The 17,024-nt window shown below is 33.8% G+C and overlaps 3 protein-coding genes across 3 annotated transcripts; all 3 read left to right on the top strand.

Annotated features, from left to right (window-relative positions):
- The first annotated feature begins 4,724 nt into the window (after window positions 1-4,724).
- LOC106776424 (filament-like plant protein 5) lies at window positions 4,725-8,722 on the top strand. The gene is made up of 6 exons (XM_014663877.2): window positions 4,725-4,903; window positions 5,721-5,860; window positions 5,960-6,161; window positions 6,314-7,874; window positions 7,995-8,043; window positions 8,195-8,722. The coding sequence occupies exons 2-6, from the start codon at window positions 5,735-5,737 to the stop codon at window positions 8,504-8,506; spliced, it is 2,250 nt and encodes a 749-aa protein (XP_014519363.1). The 5' UTR covers window positions 4,725-4,903; window positions 5,721-5,734; the 3' UTR covers window positions 8,507-8,722.
- Window positions 8,723-9,837: 1,115 nt separating this feature from the next.
- On the top strand, window positions 9,838-11,605 carry LOC106776404 (60S ribosomal protein L8-3). The gene is made up of 2 exons (XM_014663852.2): window positions 9,838-10,355; window positions 10,985-11,605. The coding sequence occupies exons 1-2, from the start codon at window positions 9,916-9,918 to the stop codon at window positions 11,328-11,330; spliced, it is 786 nt and encodes a 261-aa protein (XP_014519338.1). The 5' UTR covers window positions 9,838-9,915; the 3' UTR covers window positions 11,331-11,605.
- Window positions 11,606-12,153: 548 nt separating this feature from the next.
- Window positions 12,154-13,062, top strand: LOC106776672. The gene has a single exon (XM_022775838.1). The coding sequence runs from the start codon at window positions 12,450-12,452 to the stop codon at window positions 12,921-12,923; it is 474 nt and encodes a 157-aa protein (XP_022631559.1). The 5' UTR covers window positions 12,154-12,449; the 3' UTR covers window positions 12,924-13,062.
- Window positions 13,063-17,024: the final 3,962 nt, after the last annotated feature.

The raw sequence follows: 17,024 nt of genomic DNA, 5'->3' as shown, positions 1-17,024 counted from the left end.
ATTTATGAAAAAGAACTGATGGCACTGGTACTAGCAATTCAACATTGGAGACCCTATTTGATAGGGCAGAGGTTTACGGTGCACTCGGATCAGAGGAGCTTGAAATATCTTCTCGAACAGAGGATCACCACCCAAAATCAACAGAATTGGGTGGCCAAGTTGTTGGGTTATGAATTCGACATTATATATAAGGCGGGAAGATCCAATGGAGTTGCTGATGCTTTATCTCGGAGAAGGGAAGAGGGAGAGGAGAAAAAGGAGATAACGATGATTTCCAGGCCTTCCTGGCAGGATTTCCAGGAGCTGGTGTCGGAGGTAGAGGCGGATGCAGAGCTGAAGAAGATAATGGAAGATCTCAAAAAGGACCCAGAATCACATCATGTTTTCACACTAGAGCATGGTAGGCTACATTATAAGGGAAGATTGGTTTTGTCAGAGAAGTCGGGTTGGATTCCGAAATTACTAGCGGAGTTCCATGCGACGAGCACGGGGGGACATTCTGGTGTTTATAGGACATACAGGAGACTATCTCAATCTTTACACTGGAAAGCCTCGTGGTGATCTGTGGGGGCAGTCAACAGTCCCTGTAAGTTGCCGGAGCGTTACAATCCATATCTAAATTCAAATAATTATTAATCTATTTTTTTTGTGCTTTCATTTATATAGTATACCTGTAGTATGAGGGGGTGGCCGATCGATCGAGTCCATATCGAAGGGCAATGAAGGACTTAGTATGAGGGGGTGACCGATCAATCGAGTCCACATCAAAGGATAGTGAAGGACCAGACAGTTAGGAGCCGAAGAAATGGGGAAGGAGAGGAGTGGTGAAGGACCGCGAAAAGTAGTGTTGAAAAGTAATTGATGGCCTTAATGGTGAATATTACGAAAAAGGAAACAGAAGATAAGATAGTTACATGCAGTTAATGCCAATTATTGGCCTAATGCCTATAAATACAAACCTGTGACCTAGCTGACTTGAGTGTCAGAGTGTTTTCTTGTAGATCACCACCAATACCTGATAATTGTCCATAAATAACCATTAACTCTGACCTGTATATTTCATATACTACAATATTATTTTTATTATTAATGAAAAAAACTTATTATAATACAAATAAAGAAGTGAACATATGGTATATTTTTTAAATTTGAATATTTTTTAGTTTTATCAAATTTACTTCATTTTCAAAATTAAGACAGATTTTGTTTTGAAATTTTATTTTGTGTAATTATGTAATATTTTATATTTATATAATTATCATTTTTTTTCTAAATATTTAATATTAAATATATTATTTTAATATTAAATATTTGATAATATGATATTTTTGCAATAAAAACTTAATTAAATATTTAAGATGAAAAAAAAAAGTATAAGTACAAGAATAACCGTGGAAAGATAGAATGGAAATTTTATACCCATTAAAAACAAGGAGGATATAAGTATGATTTCGTATTTCAACGATGAAATTAAGTTATAAATAAAAGTAATAAGAGAACACTGCATTAGTCTATTTAATGCTATTTTGAGTTTTTATATGTATTATTGTTCTCCTAAGATTTATAGTGAATTATTTGGAGTTGTTTTGATTTAAGTTGCTGCTAGATTTGCTTTGATATGAAAGTGTCTACAAAGGAAAAAATTTAGCATGTGAGTATTTTTTTTGTTGTTGTTCATGTAAGGTAATATTATAATTTTTCATTGTATTTTAAATTAAGGGTTAAATATGTTTGTAGTCCCTATACTTTAGGGCGATTTTGGTTTTAGTCTATTTTCAAACTATGGTACAATTTAGTCCTTCAACTCTAGAAAACTCTGGTTTTAGTCTTTTTTACCAATTTTTTTTTTAACTTTATTTGTTGTTTCAAGCACGTTTCTTAGTTAACATTGAAACAAAAATGTGTTAAACAGTGCAAACAATCCAAATGCTATAATGAAACGTGTTTGAAACAACAAATAAAGTTAAAAAAAAATTGGTAAAAAAGACTAAAACCAGAGTTTTCTAAGGTTGAAGGACTAAATTATACCATAGTTTGACCAAAATCGTCCCAAAATATAGAGACTAAAAAGATATTTAACCCTTAAATTAATGATAATTTAAAATAAAAATGAATAAAAAACGACGTCGTGGTGCTGGTAATTTGTTTAATATAAATTTTGTATTTGATTATTATCATTTGGTTCAACCGACAACAAAATTCATGTTATAAAGAAAAATCAATGTTTCCGTTATGATATTCTAAGTGTTGACTATTCTGTTTGAAATTCTTTCATTTAGACTTAGATTTCGATGGTATCCAATATTTTTAAAAGAAAAATAAATTTTATACACTTTAATGTTTTGTGAATTAAATTTAGAAATTGTAGTAATAAAATAGAGACGACAGAAATAAATTCTTTTGTATTAAAGAAATTAACCAAATAAGTAACTCTTGTGTAGAAATATTTCATAATAATAAATATAAAATAATTTATAATAACTAATAATAAAAGCAAGATTAAAATTAAATAATTTTGTATTGATATGTAAATAAAATATCATTAAATATTTGTTTTGAAGAGTTATAATGACATATTTTACCATGATTTCAGTGATGAATCAAGAGAAAATGTCAACTCTTTCTTAACTTTTTATCTTGTAAATCCTAGTTTTCTTTTAGTTTGTTAGGTGGTTGCATCCCAAGCTTTAAAGAGATATTTTGTTCACTGATCCTTACTTTTATGTGCTTAATGTGATTGGAAGAAGTCTATGCATCAAATGAAGGCATTAGAAATCAAGAAAAGCAAAAAGAGTAGCAAAAATGAAGAACAAGAAATCTGCTGAAATCAGGCTCGAGCGCCCCTGGCTCAGGGGCGCTTGAGTGCCAGTGCACCAGTTCCTCAGGTTGACTGTCGCGCGCCTGAGCGCCCCACTTTTGGGGGGCTTGAGCGCCAACTTTGCTGACATGACAGATTTGCCCTATTTCACTTGGATGCACGAAGAACTTGGGATCTTTTGCTACCCAAACACATTTCTCTCGTTTTGGAGCTCTTGGAGGTGAGTTGGGAGTTGTGGGAACAGTCCTTCTTCATCCTTGGGTCTTCTTTCTTCTTCCATTTCCACCATTGTTGTAAGCTTGAGCTCTCTATTCATGGAGAGCTAGTTTCATTATTGTTGGGGGATTGATGTAACCACTAAACTCTTATGTAAAACATTTTGTTTTGAATGAAATATATCTCTTTCATTGATTGTTAGTGTTTAATTCCTTCTCTTAATGCTTGTTGTGAAGTTGCTACCCATGACATGATTTTAGGGTTTACTTGACATTGGGAAATGTTGGGTAAATCTTGACTTGGGTTAAACACCTAAAGGAAATAGTATNTAGGGATAGAACTAGGACCTTTGGTTGTCTTAAAATCTCATTTCTTAATGCGAAAATAATCATTAGGTTTTCCAAGAGATTGAAGTCTAATGAGGAAGTCTAGGCTCTTTCTACCAAGGGATTGGAGTTTGAGTAAGCTAGTAGATTGATATTGACATATTAATGAAGAGGAAGTGATTTTCTATGCATAAGAGTGAAGTAGGTGAAATCATACCCCCAACAATACCATTCCATATCATTTCTCATCTTACCATTTCCAAGTGTTTGAGTGTCAAAGATCACTTTTACTATTTATGTTTCATATTTACTTTAATTGCACCAAAACCCAATTTATAGAAGCATTCTTTAGTCTAGGTTAGTTAGAAATTATATGATTGTCTAGTGCAACGAGTCTCTTGGGAAACGATATCCAGTCTTACCAGTTTTATTACTTGAAACGATTTGATACACTTGGCAAAATCTCAACAAAAAGAAAATAAACACAGAAAAAAAAAGTGAAATTATGAGATCCATAAAAAATAAATTAAAATTTATCTATAACCTATAGGAAAGATGCTCTACATACATGTAGTATGATGGAAATGAGCTGTACCTTAGATATATACATAATACTTTTGGCTTTTGAAATTTTGTAACGTTTTTTTGTTGGCATTTGCGCATATTCTATATCAATATTACAGATGTTATCATTTATAAAAAAGAAAGAAATCAATTCAGTAATTTTTGAAAAAATACATACTAAATTGATGTAATTAAAGATCAAATATTAATTAAAACCAAGACGTTTTAAGAAACATTATTAAATAAAATAAAAGTAGTTAACTAATTATATATATATTTTAAAAAAAAGTGTAATTCTTGGCTTATGCAGGATAAGAAAGTGCATGTACCACATCGAAAGGAAGCGCACATCATGCATTTATTGCCTCGACTAAACAAAACAAGCAATCCAATAGACCAACAGATATTAGGATGTATATTTCAAATTTACGCAGACACTGCAAAGGTGCAATTGGACAAAAAACTCTATTCGTTGAAGTGGATGTGGGAATTCGCGCCTCCCAATGCGAAGCTTTCTTTGAGCCAGATAAACGACAACAAGAAAGACAGAAAAAGAAAGACAAAACGACAACAGAAATAGCTAAAAAACTTTCCATCGTTCAAATACGTATTATTATCTGCTGAAAGGAAAATCGTAAAAACCCAAATAGGTGTTGTGTTGACTAGGACGTTCTTTCGTCACCTTCTCATTTTATACAAGTATTTTTCAAATTACTATTTTATTTTATCGAGGTGGAGCCGAGGAGCGTTTAAACAGTGACCGCATACGCGCACATTTGGCCATTAGTTCATTACCTTAACCCCGCTCCTCTTCTTTTTCTGCCTCTCTTCACATTCCAAGTCAAACACTTCTTAACTCACTCTTTCAGCTCTTCAGAAGCCAACACACCCATTCAAATCCAATCCTCATTGCCCTTCAGCTTCTTTTATTTTCCATCACACTAACTAAAGATATTTCATTCTTGTTTCTTCTTTCCGGGTAAGTTTCTTTCTTTTTTCTCTATCTATGTCTTGCTCCATGTTGTGTTATGTATCACTGTGTCAACTTATGTGTTGCTAAAGTTATGTTCTTGGACCTGAAGTAGTAGTTAGTTAGTACATTTTACTTTCTTACTACTGTTTGATTTTCGAGTTCTTTTTGTTTGATTTTGAAGTTCATGAGGCAGTTCATTTTGTTTTAAACTAAATTTAAATGAGAGTATATTCACAGTCCCAATATAGTAGTCTAATCCTTTTCCCATTCAAATATTTCACGTTTGGCTGTTTAGCAGACTATATAAATTACAATAACTTCTTAGGCAATGGTAATGCTGATAAAGAATACACAAAACAGAACAGTTCAGCTGTGATTGATATTATAAAAGCAAAGGGAAATAAACTGAATGATATCATTTGAATAGAGAATCGAGTTTGAAATACAAGAAAGTCTGTGTTTAGCAACAGGGCAAGGACTCGCTAACAAACTTGTATAGCTAGAATAACTTACTAAAACTACTGACAGAAAGCTTATCTAAAATCAACAGAATTTAAAGTTCCTTCATCTTTAGCTACAATCATTCAGATAAACCATGTTGAAGAGAAAAAAAAAAAGATTACTGTGCAATACTATACTGTGGATGAAAACACCACAGTTTTTTTACATGGTGTAGTTTTATTTGATTACATTACATGTTGCAACAATGACAATTTTTTTTTTGTAAGGTGTATTTGTGGGTGGTTTCTTTGGTTCAAATTTATTTTATTATAATAACAATACTATAAATGCTTTCTACCTGATAGTCGAATGATGTGAGCAGGGTAGAATTTTGAGATGGATCGCCGGGGTTGGCTCTGGAAGAAAAAATCATCTGATAAAAGCATAAAGATTGAGGATGAGAAACCTGTCTCTTATGAATCTGTTGTTCCAACCTTGTCTTCTGTTGCACGTGTAGATAAGGTATTTTGTTCTTTTTAGAAATTCAGGAGGGAAAACGTTTTTACATGAAGTCACTTGCTACATTTCTCACTGGCCTTGTTTTTTTCTGACTTTTTTCAGCAAGACAACAGCAAAAACAAGAACTATGTTCAGATATCCATGGAGTCGTATACTCATATGTCTGGATTGGAAGATCAAGTTGTAAACTTGGAGGATCAACTAAAAGCTTTGGAAGCAAAGCTATCTTCAGTTCATACGGAATTAAATAACAAGGATAATCTAGTTAAACAGCATGCAAAAGTTGCAGAGGAAGCAGTATCAGGTAACTGTCATATACACAAATGTACATAATTCCACGTAACTATTTGTCCGAAAACTACTCAGCTACAACATTTTGCAATGACTGGATCAGTCATTCAATGACTATATTGCACTTGTTTGGTGTTGGTCAATTAAGCTTTATATGCATTTTAGGTTGGGAGAAAGCTGATGCAGAAGTTGTTTCCCTAAGATGTCAACTTGAATCGGTATCTCTCTCTAAGCTTACCGTCGATGAGAAAGCAGCTCACCTAGATGACGCCCTAAAAGAGTGCATGAAGCAGATAAGAATTGTAAAGGAAGAAAGTGAGCATAAATTGCAGGAAGTGATTCTTATGAAATCTCATCAATGGGAGAAAAGCAAGTTAGAACTTGAAGCTCAAATAGACAATTTGGATGAAGGACTACGTGAGTTAGCCAGTGAAAATGCTGCCCTTCTAAGATCACTTCAAGAAAGTTCAAACAAAATAGTGAAACTAAAAGAAGAAAAGTCTGAAGCCGAGGGAGAGGTTGAGCTTCTAACGAAGAGTGTTCAGTCAAAAGAGAAAGAAATATCTTCTTTGAAGTATGAGGTGCATGTAATTTCTAAGGAGCTAGATATCCGAAACGAAGAGAAGAATATGATTATGAGGTCTGCTGAAGTGGCAAACAAGCAGCACACGGAGGATGTCAAGAACATTGCCAAGCTAGAGAATGAGTGCCAACGACTTCGTGGTCTGTTGAGAAAGAAGTTACCTGGGGCTGCTGCGTTGGCACAAATGAAGCTAGAAGTTGAGAGTTCACATCATGTCATCGGTGCATCCCATCTAAGAAAAACTACTTCAAAAAGTGATAACCTGCAAGAATCTGAGTTTCTTTCCAAAAAATTACAGGTTTTGGAAGAAGAAACAAGGACATTGAAAGAAGCATTGGCCTCAAGTAATGCTGAACTGCAGGCTTCTAAAAACTTGTATGCTAAAACAGTTGGCAGACTTAAGCGCTTGGAAGCAGAGAGGCATCAAGAAAGAAGCACCCAGAAAGCAATTTTGGCAAACAATTATGAAAACTCCTTTATAAGAATTTACAGCTACTCACCGAGCATTACTTCTATCTCTGATAATGGACATGAGGATCCAGAAAGTCCTGTTGAGTCCTGTGCGACATCAATTCTTGACCAGTCTGATATAAATAGAATTGGAAGTGTAGGTAAATTTGAGAATCATAGGAGTGAAACTGTCTCAGAACTGATGGATGACTTTTTGGAAGTGGAGAAGATGGCATGTTTATCAGACAATGGTGGTGTACCTCTTGGCATCATTAGTAAAACTAGAGATACAGCCGAAGACAAAAAGGAGACTGGTTGTTTATCTTCAAATCAAAATTGTTTTGACACGACGAACCAAACTGAAAGTAATAACCCCGATAAGGCAGCTGAACATGATGTGCATATGCAAGATCTTGAAGAACAAAAGCTGATGTTACAGGAAAACATGCAACTTCTAGAAGAACTGAAAGCACAATTGGCGTCGTCCCACAAATCATGTAGTTTAACTGAAATTCAGCTGAAATGTATGACTGAGTCTTACAAGTCGCTTCAAACTCGTGTAGAGGAGTTAGAAACTGAAAATAAGAATTTAAAGGAAAAGATGGATGAGCTAAAGAATGATCTTACAGAGGAAAAACAAAGTCATCACGATGCTTTGGTGAGATACAAAGAAATTGAGGAGAAAATGCAAAGGTTAGCTCTAAGCCTTAATCAGAAACAATGACATAGTTTTTATACTGTATAATTCAAGCTCTGTTTCTTCAACTTGATATGTGATCCTTTCTAAAATTTTGGTGTGTTTGCCACTTGAAGGGACACGTGCTCGGTGTGTGCATCGAATTCAACAGCAAACTCCGGGAAGGTATGTACATTAGTAAAACTGTTGTTTGGCAGCTCCTGTCATATGTTAGTCTTTGTTTGCACTTGGTAAAATAAACCTCTTTTGTTTAACGTAAAAGAAGCAATTATGTCCTTTTTCTACTCTGTGTTTTCTAATCTCTTCATGACAACAGGATAAAGAGCTAGCAGCTGCAGAGAAAAGGCTGGCAGAATGCCAGGAGACTCTTTCTATACTTGGTAGACAGTTGCAAGCCATGTGCCCCCAGATAGGTGTAACCACGACCCATCATAGTAAAAGGCTTCAAGTGAATGAAAAGTTAGCCAAACCATCTTATGGCTGGTCTAATTCTTACGGATCCTGTAACTCAAATGAAATTGAGCATGCTGAGGCATGTAGCGTTGTGGCTGATGAGTTTTCATCTCATAACTCTGGTGCCACATCATGCCTTTCAGACACCGAAGGCAACTTTTGGTTAAACTCTTAAGTTATATGCTTTCTGAATCAAATTCCTATTCTTCTGCCTCTGCTGCATGGAAGAATCAATAAATTCTCATAGTTAGCAGAGACAAGTAGTCACTAACATTGTTACTTTCATTGTCTTCTATCGTTGGGAGCTCCCCAACGATGTTGTACATAGGCTATATATGGTAAGGTTCATGTGTGTCTGTATTTCTCTTCAATATATAGATTTTGATTTTGGGTAAACATAGCATCCCAAATCTTAAAAATATTACCTAGTAACTTTTTTATTTTATAAGTTCTTTGATGACGTACGTTTACATGCAGTTAAAATGATTATAAAAGAATAAATTTGTATAATTTTTCAAGAAAATAAAAATTAAATCAATATAAAAAATTTATATGTTTCAAAGTATTATTCTTTTAAGTGCAATTAAGTTGATATTTATATTCTTTACTACCATTTTTTCTAAAAATCCCGTTTTACACCACCATTCCTCTTCATTACTGTTTAAACTGTTTATTTTTTTTTCCAACAAATCTTTTTATTCATAGAACTTTATTTTTGCTTCAAAGTAAAAAAAAAAAATTAAAAAGACAAAAATATGAAAAATTAAGTTTTGAAGAATAAAGAAGAGGAATATGAATTTTAGATTTACGATGAGAAGTTTAATAATGGCAAAAGGAACAGAGAAATAAATATTAAACTAAAATCCCAAATAAATAGGAATCAACATAAAATGAGGAGAGGAAGGTGGTGTGAGAAAGAATTATAGGAAAAGGAGAATAAAATAGGAAAGCGAAAGGTAGTTACTCCCTGTACCTCCCCAATTCCAACCCTCACCCCCCAATTTTTTTGGATTTTTTTTTAAATACAAAATTAATCTTTATGTTTTTTTTTATTTTTACCGTTTTACACCTATTTACTAAAGTTAACCTACTCTTTTACAGTCTGCCTCAGTCAAAACACACAGACTCAAATTCCTCTCCTTCGTATTCCCACCNCCACCCCCACCAAAGCTTTTGAAACGCTCCTCCTCCAAACGCTCTCTGCAACTCTCACTCTCCCATTTATACGTTAAAAATATATTTAAAAATAATACATCAAAACATATAAATTCCATTATTAAAATATCTGAAAATTAATATAAAAAGTAAACTAATAAAACAAATCTTAAAAATGGAATGGGGGGTGGGGGTTAGAATTGGGGAGGTACAGGGAGTAACCCCCTAAAACTAATCTTCTAAAGCCCATTTAGGTTCTTATTGGGCTCTAATGGTCCGGGCCCGATCTCAAAATTTACTAAGTTGCAATCTACGTTAAACACAAAACGGTGCGTCCGCTATATATTAGCTGCAAAGCCAAAACCCTAGCTTCCGATCTATCCTTCTTCCGTCCCCGCGGCGCACTCAAACACAGACTAGTGAATCGGAATGGGAAGGGTAATTCGCGCACAGCGTAAGGGTGCGGGGTCCGTTTTCAAGTCCCACACCCACCACCGCAAGGGTCCGGCTAGGTTCCGCAGCCTCGACTTTGGCGAACGCAACGGCTACCTGAAGGGTGTGGTCACCGATATCATCCACGACCCCGGTCGAGGTGCCCCTCTCGCGAAGGTCACTTTCCGCCATCCCTTCCGCTACAAGAAGCAGACAGAACTATTCGTTGCGGCCGAAGGTCTATATACCGGCCAGTTCCTCTACTGCGGCAAGAAGGCAACCCTCGTAGTTGGCAACGTCTTACCCCTCCGATCCATCCCCGAGGGTGCCGTAATCTGCAACGTTGAACACCATGTAGGTGATCGCGGTGTCTTCGCCAGAGCATCCGGCGACTACGCCATTGTTATCAGCCACAACCCCGATAATGACACCTCAAGGTTCCTACTTGCACCTTTACATTCTGTCTCAGGATTATTGTTTTTTGACTGTTTTGTTTGTTTTTGGGATTCAAAATTCTTGTTTGTGATGGGGGTCTATGGCTTTGCGTAATTGCGGTATTTTATTTTGTTTTACTGTGAACGAAGGTTAGTGATGCAATACTATTTTTTTTATTTATTAAAAAAGTACAAAACTGAATTATAATCTGTATTCCTTTACATAATCAGGGAAGTGAAAGCTTGACATTTAGTTCAGTTCTGCAAGAATAATGTCGAGTTAAAATTAATAACTAACAGAAAATAAGAAAAATAAATAAACTTTTCCAGTATTTTTAATTAGCTTATCGATGGCTTAAAAATAAGTGTTTAAAGAAGTTAATAGTGTTGAACTTGCCCAAATTAGCTGAGGGAAAATTAATTATCTTTAACTTATTTTTTTCTTCTAAAGTGTACAAAGCTGCCTGTCATGTTCTTATTGTAGAGCAAGTCATATTCTCAATACCAATTCTGTATGTTTATGAATATGTATCGTTTTGATCATTTTAGAGGAGATTGAATTTGTAAAGTGGATGTTTGCTCCATGGGAAACTGTGCAAGTATTTGAATGCATCTTTGCACTCTTTTGGCAGGATCAAGCTTCCTTCTGGAGCGAAGAAGATTGTGCCGAGTGCATGTAGGGCAATGATTGGGCAAGTTGCGGGTGGAGGGAGAACTGAGAAGCCTCTTCTCAAGGCTGGTAATGCTTACCACAAGTTTAGAGTGAAGAGAAACTGCTGGCCTAAGGTGCGTGGTGTGGCTATGAACCCAGTTGAGCATCCTCACGGAGGAGGTAACCACCAGCACATTGGGCATGCTAGTACTGTCAGGCGTGATGCTCCTCCTGGCCAGAAGGTTGGTCTCATTGCTGCCAGGAGAACTGGTCGTCTTAGGGGGCAAGCTGCCGCCACTGCTGCTAAAGCTGACAAGACTACTTAAGGAGATTGTTAGAGATATGCTTAATTACAAATTTTCAAATTTTGTTTCTTCGATAGTTTGTTTTCATCTCTTGGGTACTATTTTGAGCACCATATCCACCATAAATATGAAGCTTGTAATATGCGGTGTTTTATATCCGATTAAGATCTGTTCAATCCTGTTGTTTGTCAATCATTTTATGATTTCATCTGGTTGGAACTAGGAACCTTCTAGTATGGTTTCTTTCCCTTTGTAGACCATTATTTCATTGATCAACTTAGTCTTGTTTGCCAGTATCGTAGTCCTGTTATTCTTTCGTTAGTGATTTGAATTAAACATTCTGGCTAAACATAATAAAATTACTAACATATATTAAACTCATAATTAGTGTATTTTTATAACACATAATATTTTTTTAAGGGTTAAATATGTTTTTAGTCCCTATACTTTGGGACGATTTTGGTTTTAGTCCCTCTTTTAAACTAAGGTATAATTTAGTTATTCAACTCTAGAAAATTCTGGTTTTAATTCTTTTTACCAATTTTTTTTTTTAACTTTATTTGTTATTTTAAACACATTTCATCATAACATTTGGATGGTTTACACTTTGACACATTTTTGTTTCAATGTGAGAAACAGAGTTTTCGAAAGTTGAAGGACTAAATTGTATCTTAGTTTGAAAGAGGAACTAAAACCAAAATCGTCCGTACAGGGACTTAAAACATATTTAACCCTTTTTTTTAAATAGTTTTTATAATGATTTGAACATTGACTTAAAAATTCCTCTTAAACATGGATTGCTCCATTTATGGGTGACAAAATGGGCCACTCGGTCTGTTTTAGCCCGATTTCATATTGGTGTCTCAAAATATGGGTCAGACTGATATGACATGTCAAATTGAAAACAGTTTAAAACTTGGGTGTTGCTCCAACCACAGCTCCCTTAATTAATTAATTAAGAAATCCTAAATTTCTATTTCAGTCACACCAGTCCCACCTCTCCTTCTCTCGTATTCTCATCTCCAAACTCCAGATCCGTTTGTTTTTCTCAAACTCTTACTTTTCTTTTATTCGTGCAGTCCATCCCAACTCTCCCCGTCTCGGTTCTTCTTGAACTTGGACAACCTGCTCTTACAAACCATGATGGATAGGCTGCAGTTGCGGGCTTTGATCAACAATCCTTTGGTTATGCAGTCTCTTGAGGACTTCTTATTCAACGACCTTGACGAGGACGAGGACGACGCGGACGAAGTGAGCTTCAAAGGAAAGTCGGAGCTGGCGAGGAAGGAGGCTAAGTTGGAGAAGGAAGTGATCAAAATCATCCTCAGCGGCAACAACCAATCCCCCTTGAAACCCAATTCGGGCCAGGCGGTGTCTGTTCGGGACCACCACATCTGCGTCGGGTTTCAAGATGAAGAGGCTTCTGGGTATCGCGTGTGGGAGTGGCACGACCACATTATGGCTTTCGACGAGGAATTCGATTACAATCCTGAGTATGTATACGGTAATTACTTTCAGTGGTTTAAGCCTAGACCTGGTTGTGCCTCTGCCGTTGTTGCAGATCATGTTGTGAAAAGGAGGAAGAGGAGGAGAAACAGGGTTAAAGGGAGTTGATTGAAACCAAGGATTCTGTTGATGTTCGCATTCTTCACAGGAACATCAACGCGACTTCTCGTAACTTCTACAACAACCTTAAACGGATATCAGCATTCGTAGACGAATGTTCATATTCGTTTAAGGGTTTTCCACATTAATTTAGGATATATGAGCATTCGTTGATGCCACTTATTCACACTTTGTGCTCTCAGTAAGTTTTTTTTAAAGTGTTGATAGAGTGCACCACTACCTTCAATGAACCTTGTTACCCCTACAACAATTCCTTTCACCACCAGCAATCTTTCACTTACCATATTCTCACGCCACAACATTGAAAAAAAATAAAAGAGAAAGAATTCTCACGATGAAAGAGTAACAATGAAATTTTAATCCTAAAAATAAATTTTTATAAAAGATAAAATAAGAATAAAAAGATGGAATAAGGAATAAAAAAGGAAAGAGGAGATGGAAGGAACATAAGAATGGTGTTGGAGGGAGCATCACTCTTAAAACTTGGAATCGGACCCATAATAGAGGGGTTGGTGAGCTAGTATGCTAATTTTGATCAATATAAATTACCAATCATCAGATTTATTAAATTCTTGTCAAATCAAAATCTAAAGTCATATTACAATTAACTCGTACAGACACAATAATAACAATTTCTATTATAAAATCGCAAATAAAAAAACATGGCGAAATCAGGACAAAATCAACAAATTGCAAATGAACACAATCTAGAATTTCCCCAACACAAAGTAGAAAAAAACGCTTTAAATTAGGGCAAAACCATAAAAGGAATATTACTTTAAAGTAGGAAAAAAACCACAAAATATGGGGAAACAGATCTGTGGTTTGTTTGCCTCGGTTCCAACACGAATTTTTTTTTTTCACTAGTTGACGAATTGGTCCGTTATGCCTGACCCATTTTGTCATCTCTGGTTAAAATACATGGGATTTTCACTTTGCACATATCTGGTTACATACTTTATTTGCAATATAATATCAATTGATTAATTTATATTTGATATAAAGTATAATTAAATATATTTTTAACTTTTAAATCTGGAATTGAAATTCATATTTTTTTTTTTAAATTTTGATATATTTTAGTCAACCAATTTTTAAACTGTAAAATTTAAAATAAGAACAAATTTTAATTTTACATTTAAAATTAGAAAATATGTATAATTAACGTTATAAAGTATAATTGGTTGAACTATGGTTTCTTCCAATAACTTTAGTTAATCGAGAGAGAATATTTATTTTTTATTTTTTTAATTTTAAATTATAACTTCAATATATATATATATATATATATATATATATATATATATATATATATATATATATATATATATGTATATATATATATATGTGTGTGTGTGTATAATAATAATAATTACTATAATTATAATAATAATAATTTTGTAATTTTAAATAACAATATCAATTTTATTTTAACATATTTTTTCTATTTATATTTAATTTTATATCACAATTTAAGTGTGAAATAATAATCATCTAATTTTATACATTAAAATATTTTTTTTCTAATTTATCATATTTATAACATCATACACAAACATTCATAAACTTTTTTGTTTTCAAATTCTTTCATTATCCCTTCAAATTTTAATCCAAACAACGTACAATTCATTCCTATCTTCTCATATCCATCCCCTTACTCTTTCTCAAATCATCTTCCATCCTAAATATTACCTTAATATGTTTTTACCAGGAATTCATATATTAATTTCTTTTCAACAACATTTGTTGTGTTCTTATAGTTAAAGATGGAATGATGGATATAAATAAATGAATAAATGGATGAGAAAATAGATGAAGAGAATGAAGATAGAAGTTTGCAATGTAATTTTTACAAGGATAAAAAAAACTGGTAAATATAATTATCATTGAATTTGTCATTTTTTTTATTCATGGTATTCTCAAAGTGTTTGAATTGTAATCACAATTTGTGATGTTCTTTTATATTTGAATTATTTATTTATATTTTTTTCTCCATTTTTAACAATTAGTCTAGAAATAAAATTAAAAAAACTACATTACTATATTACTGTCTTAAAACTGCCCACTTTATTACATTTAATATATAACATTATTATATCAGCACCTATTTGTGAATTTAATTTTGCATACACCATCTCCTCTTTCAATCTCACTGGTAGTAGAGCACAGCATTAGTCTTTATAATGAAGAGGAGCCATCTGGGAGCACATGTCGGGATATATGATGGCAAAACTAGAGAGTGAGATAAAGCCTCTTTTGGAAGATGTGGTAAGAAAATGGTTCAAGCTTCTCTGTTCTATTCATTATGTAGCATGACTAGGGTGTAGGATCTGTGTAATGTCTCCTTTTCTCAGACTCTTGTTCTTAACCTTTTGGCCTAGCTTTATTTCACAATCAGTTCTTACTTATAACAAAAATGCTTTTTTATTTCATTATTATTTTTATTTAAAATGTTTAGTTATGCACTTTTTTTTTGGAAGAAATGAACTTCTGATGAAAAAAAATATCTATGGTTTAGTTTCATCTGCAAATGTCAATATTGGTAAGCGTAGCTATTAAATACGCTTCTTAATATTTAGATTTGCTTCTAAAACTAAATTATTACCATACATATTCTGATCATCGAAAGTTTATTTCATTCCAAAACATGTAAAACTAAATCTTTTAAACGAAAATAAACTGAATGGAAAGAAGATCATTTTTTGAAAGTAAAAGCTGTATGAATGTTACTGCAAATGGAGTTGAAAAGTGTGAAGATAATAGCATGTATGATATAGAATTATGCATGCTAGGGTAGATAGCTGGACACAGTAACAGCTTAGCTTCTAACCTCAGCATGATTTTATGTAAAAAAACTAGGCCAAAAGATCAAACAAAAGAACCTGTGATAATGACAGAACCAGAACAAAAGGCATATAATCACAAAACCTACCCTAATAAGTGCCAAATAGTGACTAAAACAAAGAAGCTTCAACCATGGTAAACATCCTCCAAAAATTAATCTCAATCTCTAGTTTTAGTACCACCTGATGCTTCTAGCATCAAAGTCTGCATATTTTGTGACAGCATCATGTTTGATGTCTTCAGACACTATCATTATTTGGACCCTGAAAATTTTGCTCTCTACTGTTAGTGTAAACATGAAAAGAAAATTAAAAGATGAACAACTAACGAAAATCAAACGTGTTTTTTTAAAAATCTCTTATATCTCATTACCGAAATAGGGCACTTCCATATAATTCGGGAGAATTCAGCCTTCGATTGATTCAGAAAACTATTTCCTTCTAAACCAGATGGTAAATCATCACATTCCTCGGCAGTTGAAGGTCATATATTCAATGTCTTTAACAGAAGAGGATCTTCATATTTCTTTTCAACTTTTAATAGGCAATCCTCGTGAGAATGGTTTTACCTGCTAAATCACTGTAAACACTTAAGGAGTAGCATCATTCGAATGGAAAACAATGAAACTATAACACATAACTTCACACATATATTGATTTTTGTTACTGTGTCCTCTTCTTTTAGGTAAAATAGAGCAAGTAAAGAGGATATTGAAAGAGATCAAAGCCATAATAAAGAAACGAAAAGATAGATAAACGTAACGTTTGTACGTAGATGAGATTTGACCCAGGAGCCTCTGAAAGCTTCTTCATTTCCCTTTATGGGTTCATACTGAGAAGCAATGGGAGTGGATCTGAGAGATCAATTTGACTTTGCAAACAAGCACAGCAAGAGTTTATATAGAGATATTGAAAACCCTAAAAGTACTGAAAGCGGTGAATGGTGGTTTCAATAAAGAAACAAAACGGTGTCGGATTGCAATGAAAACAAAACAAGTGGCCCTATGTATCTAGAACAAAGTTGTGTTCAATTGCAAAACGCGTAACGAAAACAGGTGATCCTATTTTACCGTTACAAGGTTTCTAATAAACAGGGGTTATAAAGTACTCTTAATTATTTTTTATTGGTTTTAACTTATTATATAATTTTAAGACGTTTTCTCATCTTATTATAAGATTATCTTCGTTAACGGTTATCACATGAAATTTGAATTTACTCTTTATGAATTTAAACATGATATGTTAT

This window comes from Vigna radiata, chromosome 11, assembly GCF_000741045.1.
Source record: "Vigna radiata var. radiata cultivar VC1973A chromosome 11, Vradiata_ver6, whole genome shotgun sequence".
Lineage (NCBI taxonomy): Eukaryota > Viridiplantae > Streptophyta > Magnoliopsida > Fabales > Fabaceae > Vigna > Vigna radiata.
Note: the sequence above shows the minus strand (reverse complement) of the source record. Positions and strands in the feature narration are given on the sequence as shown.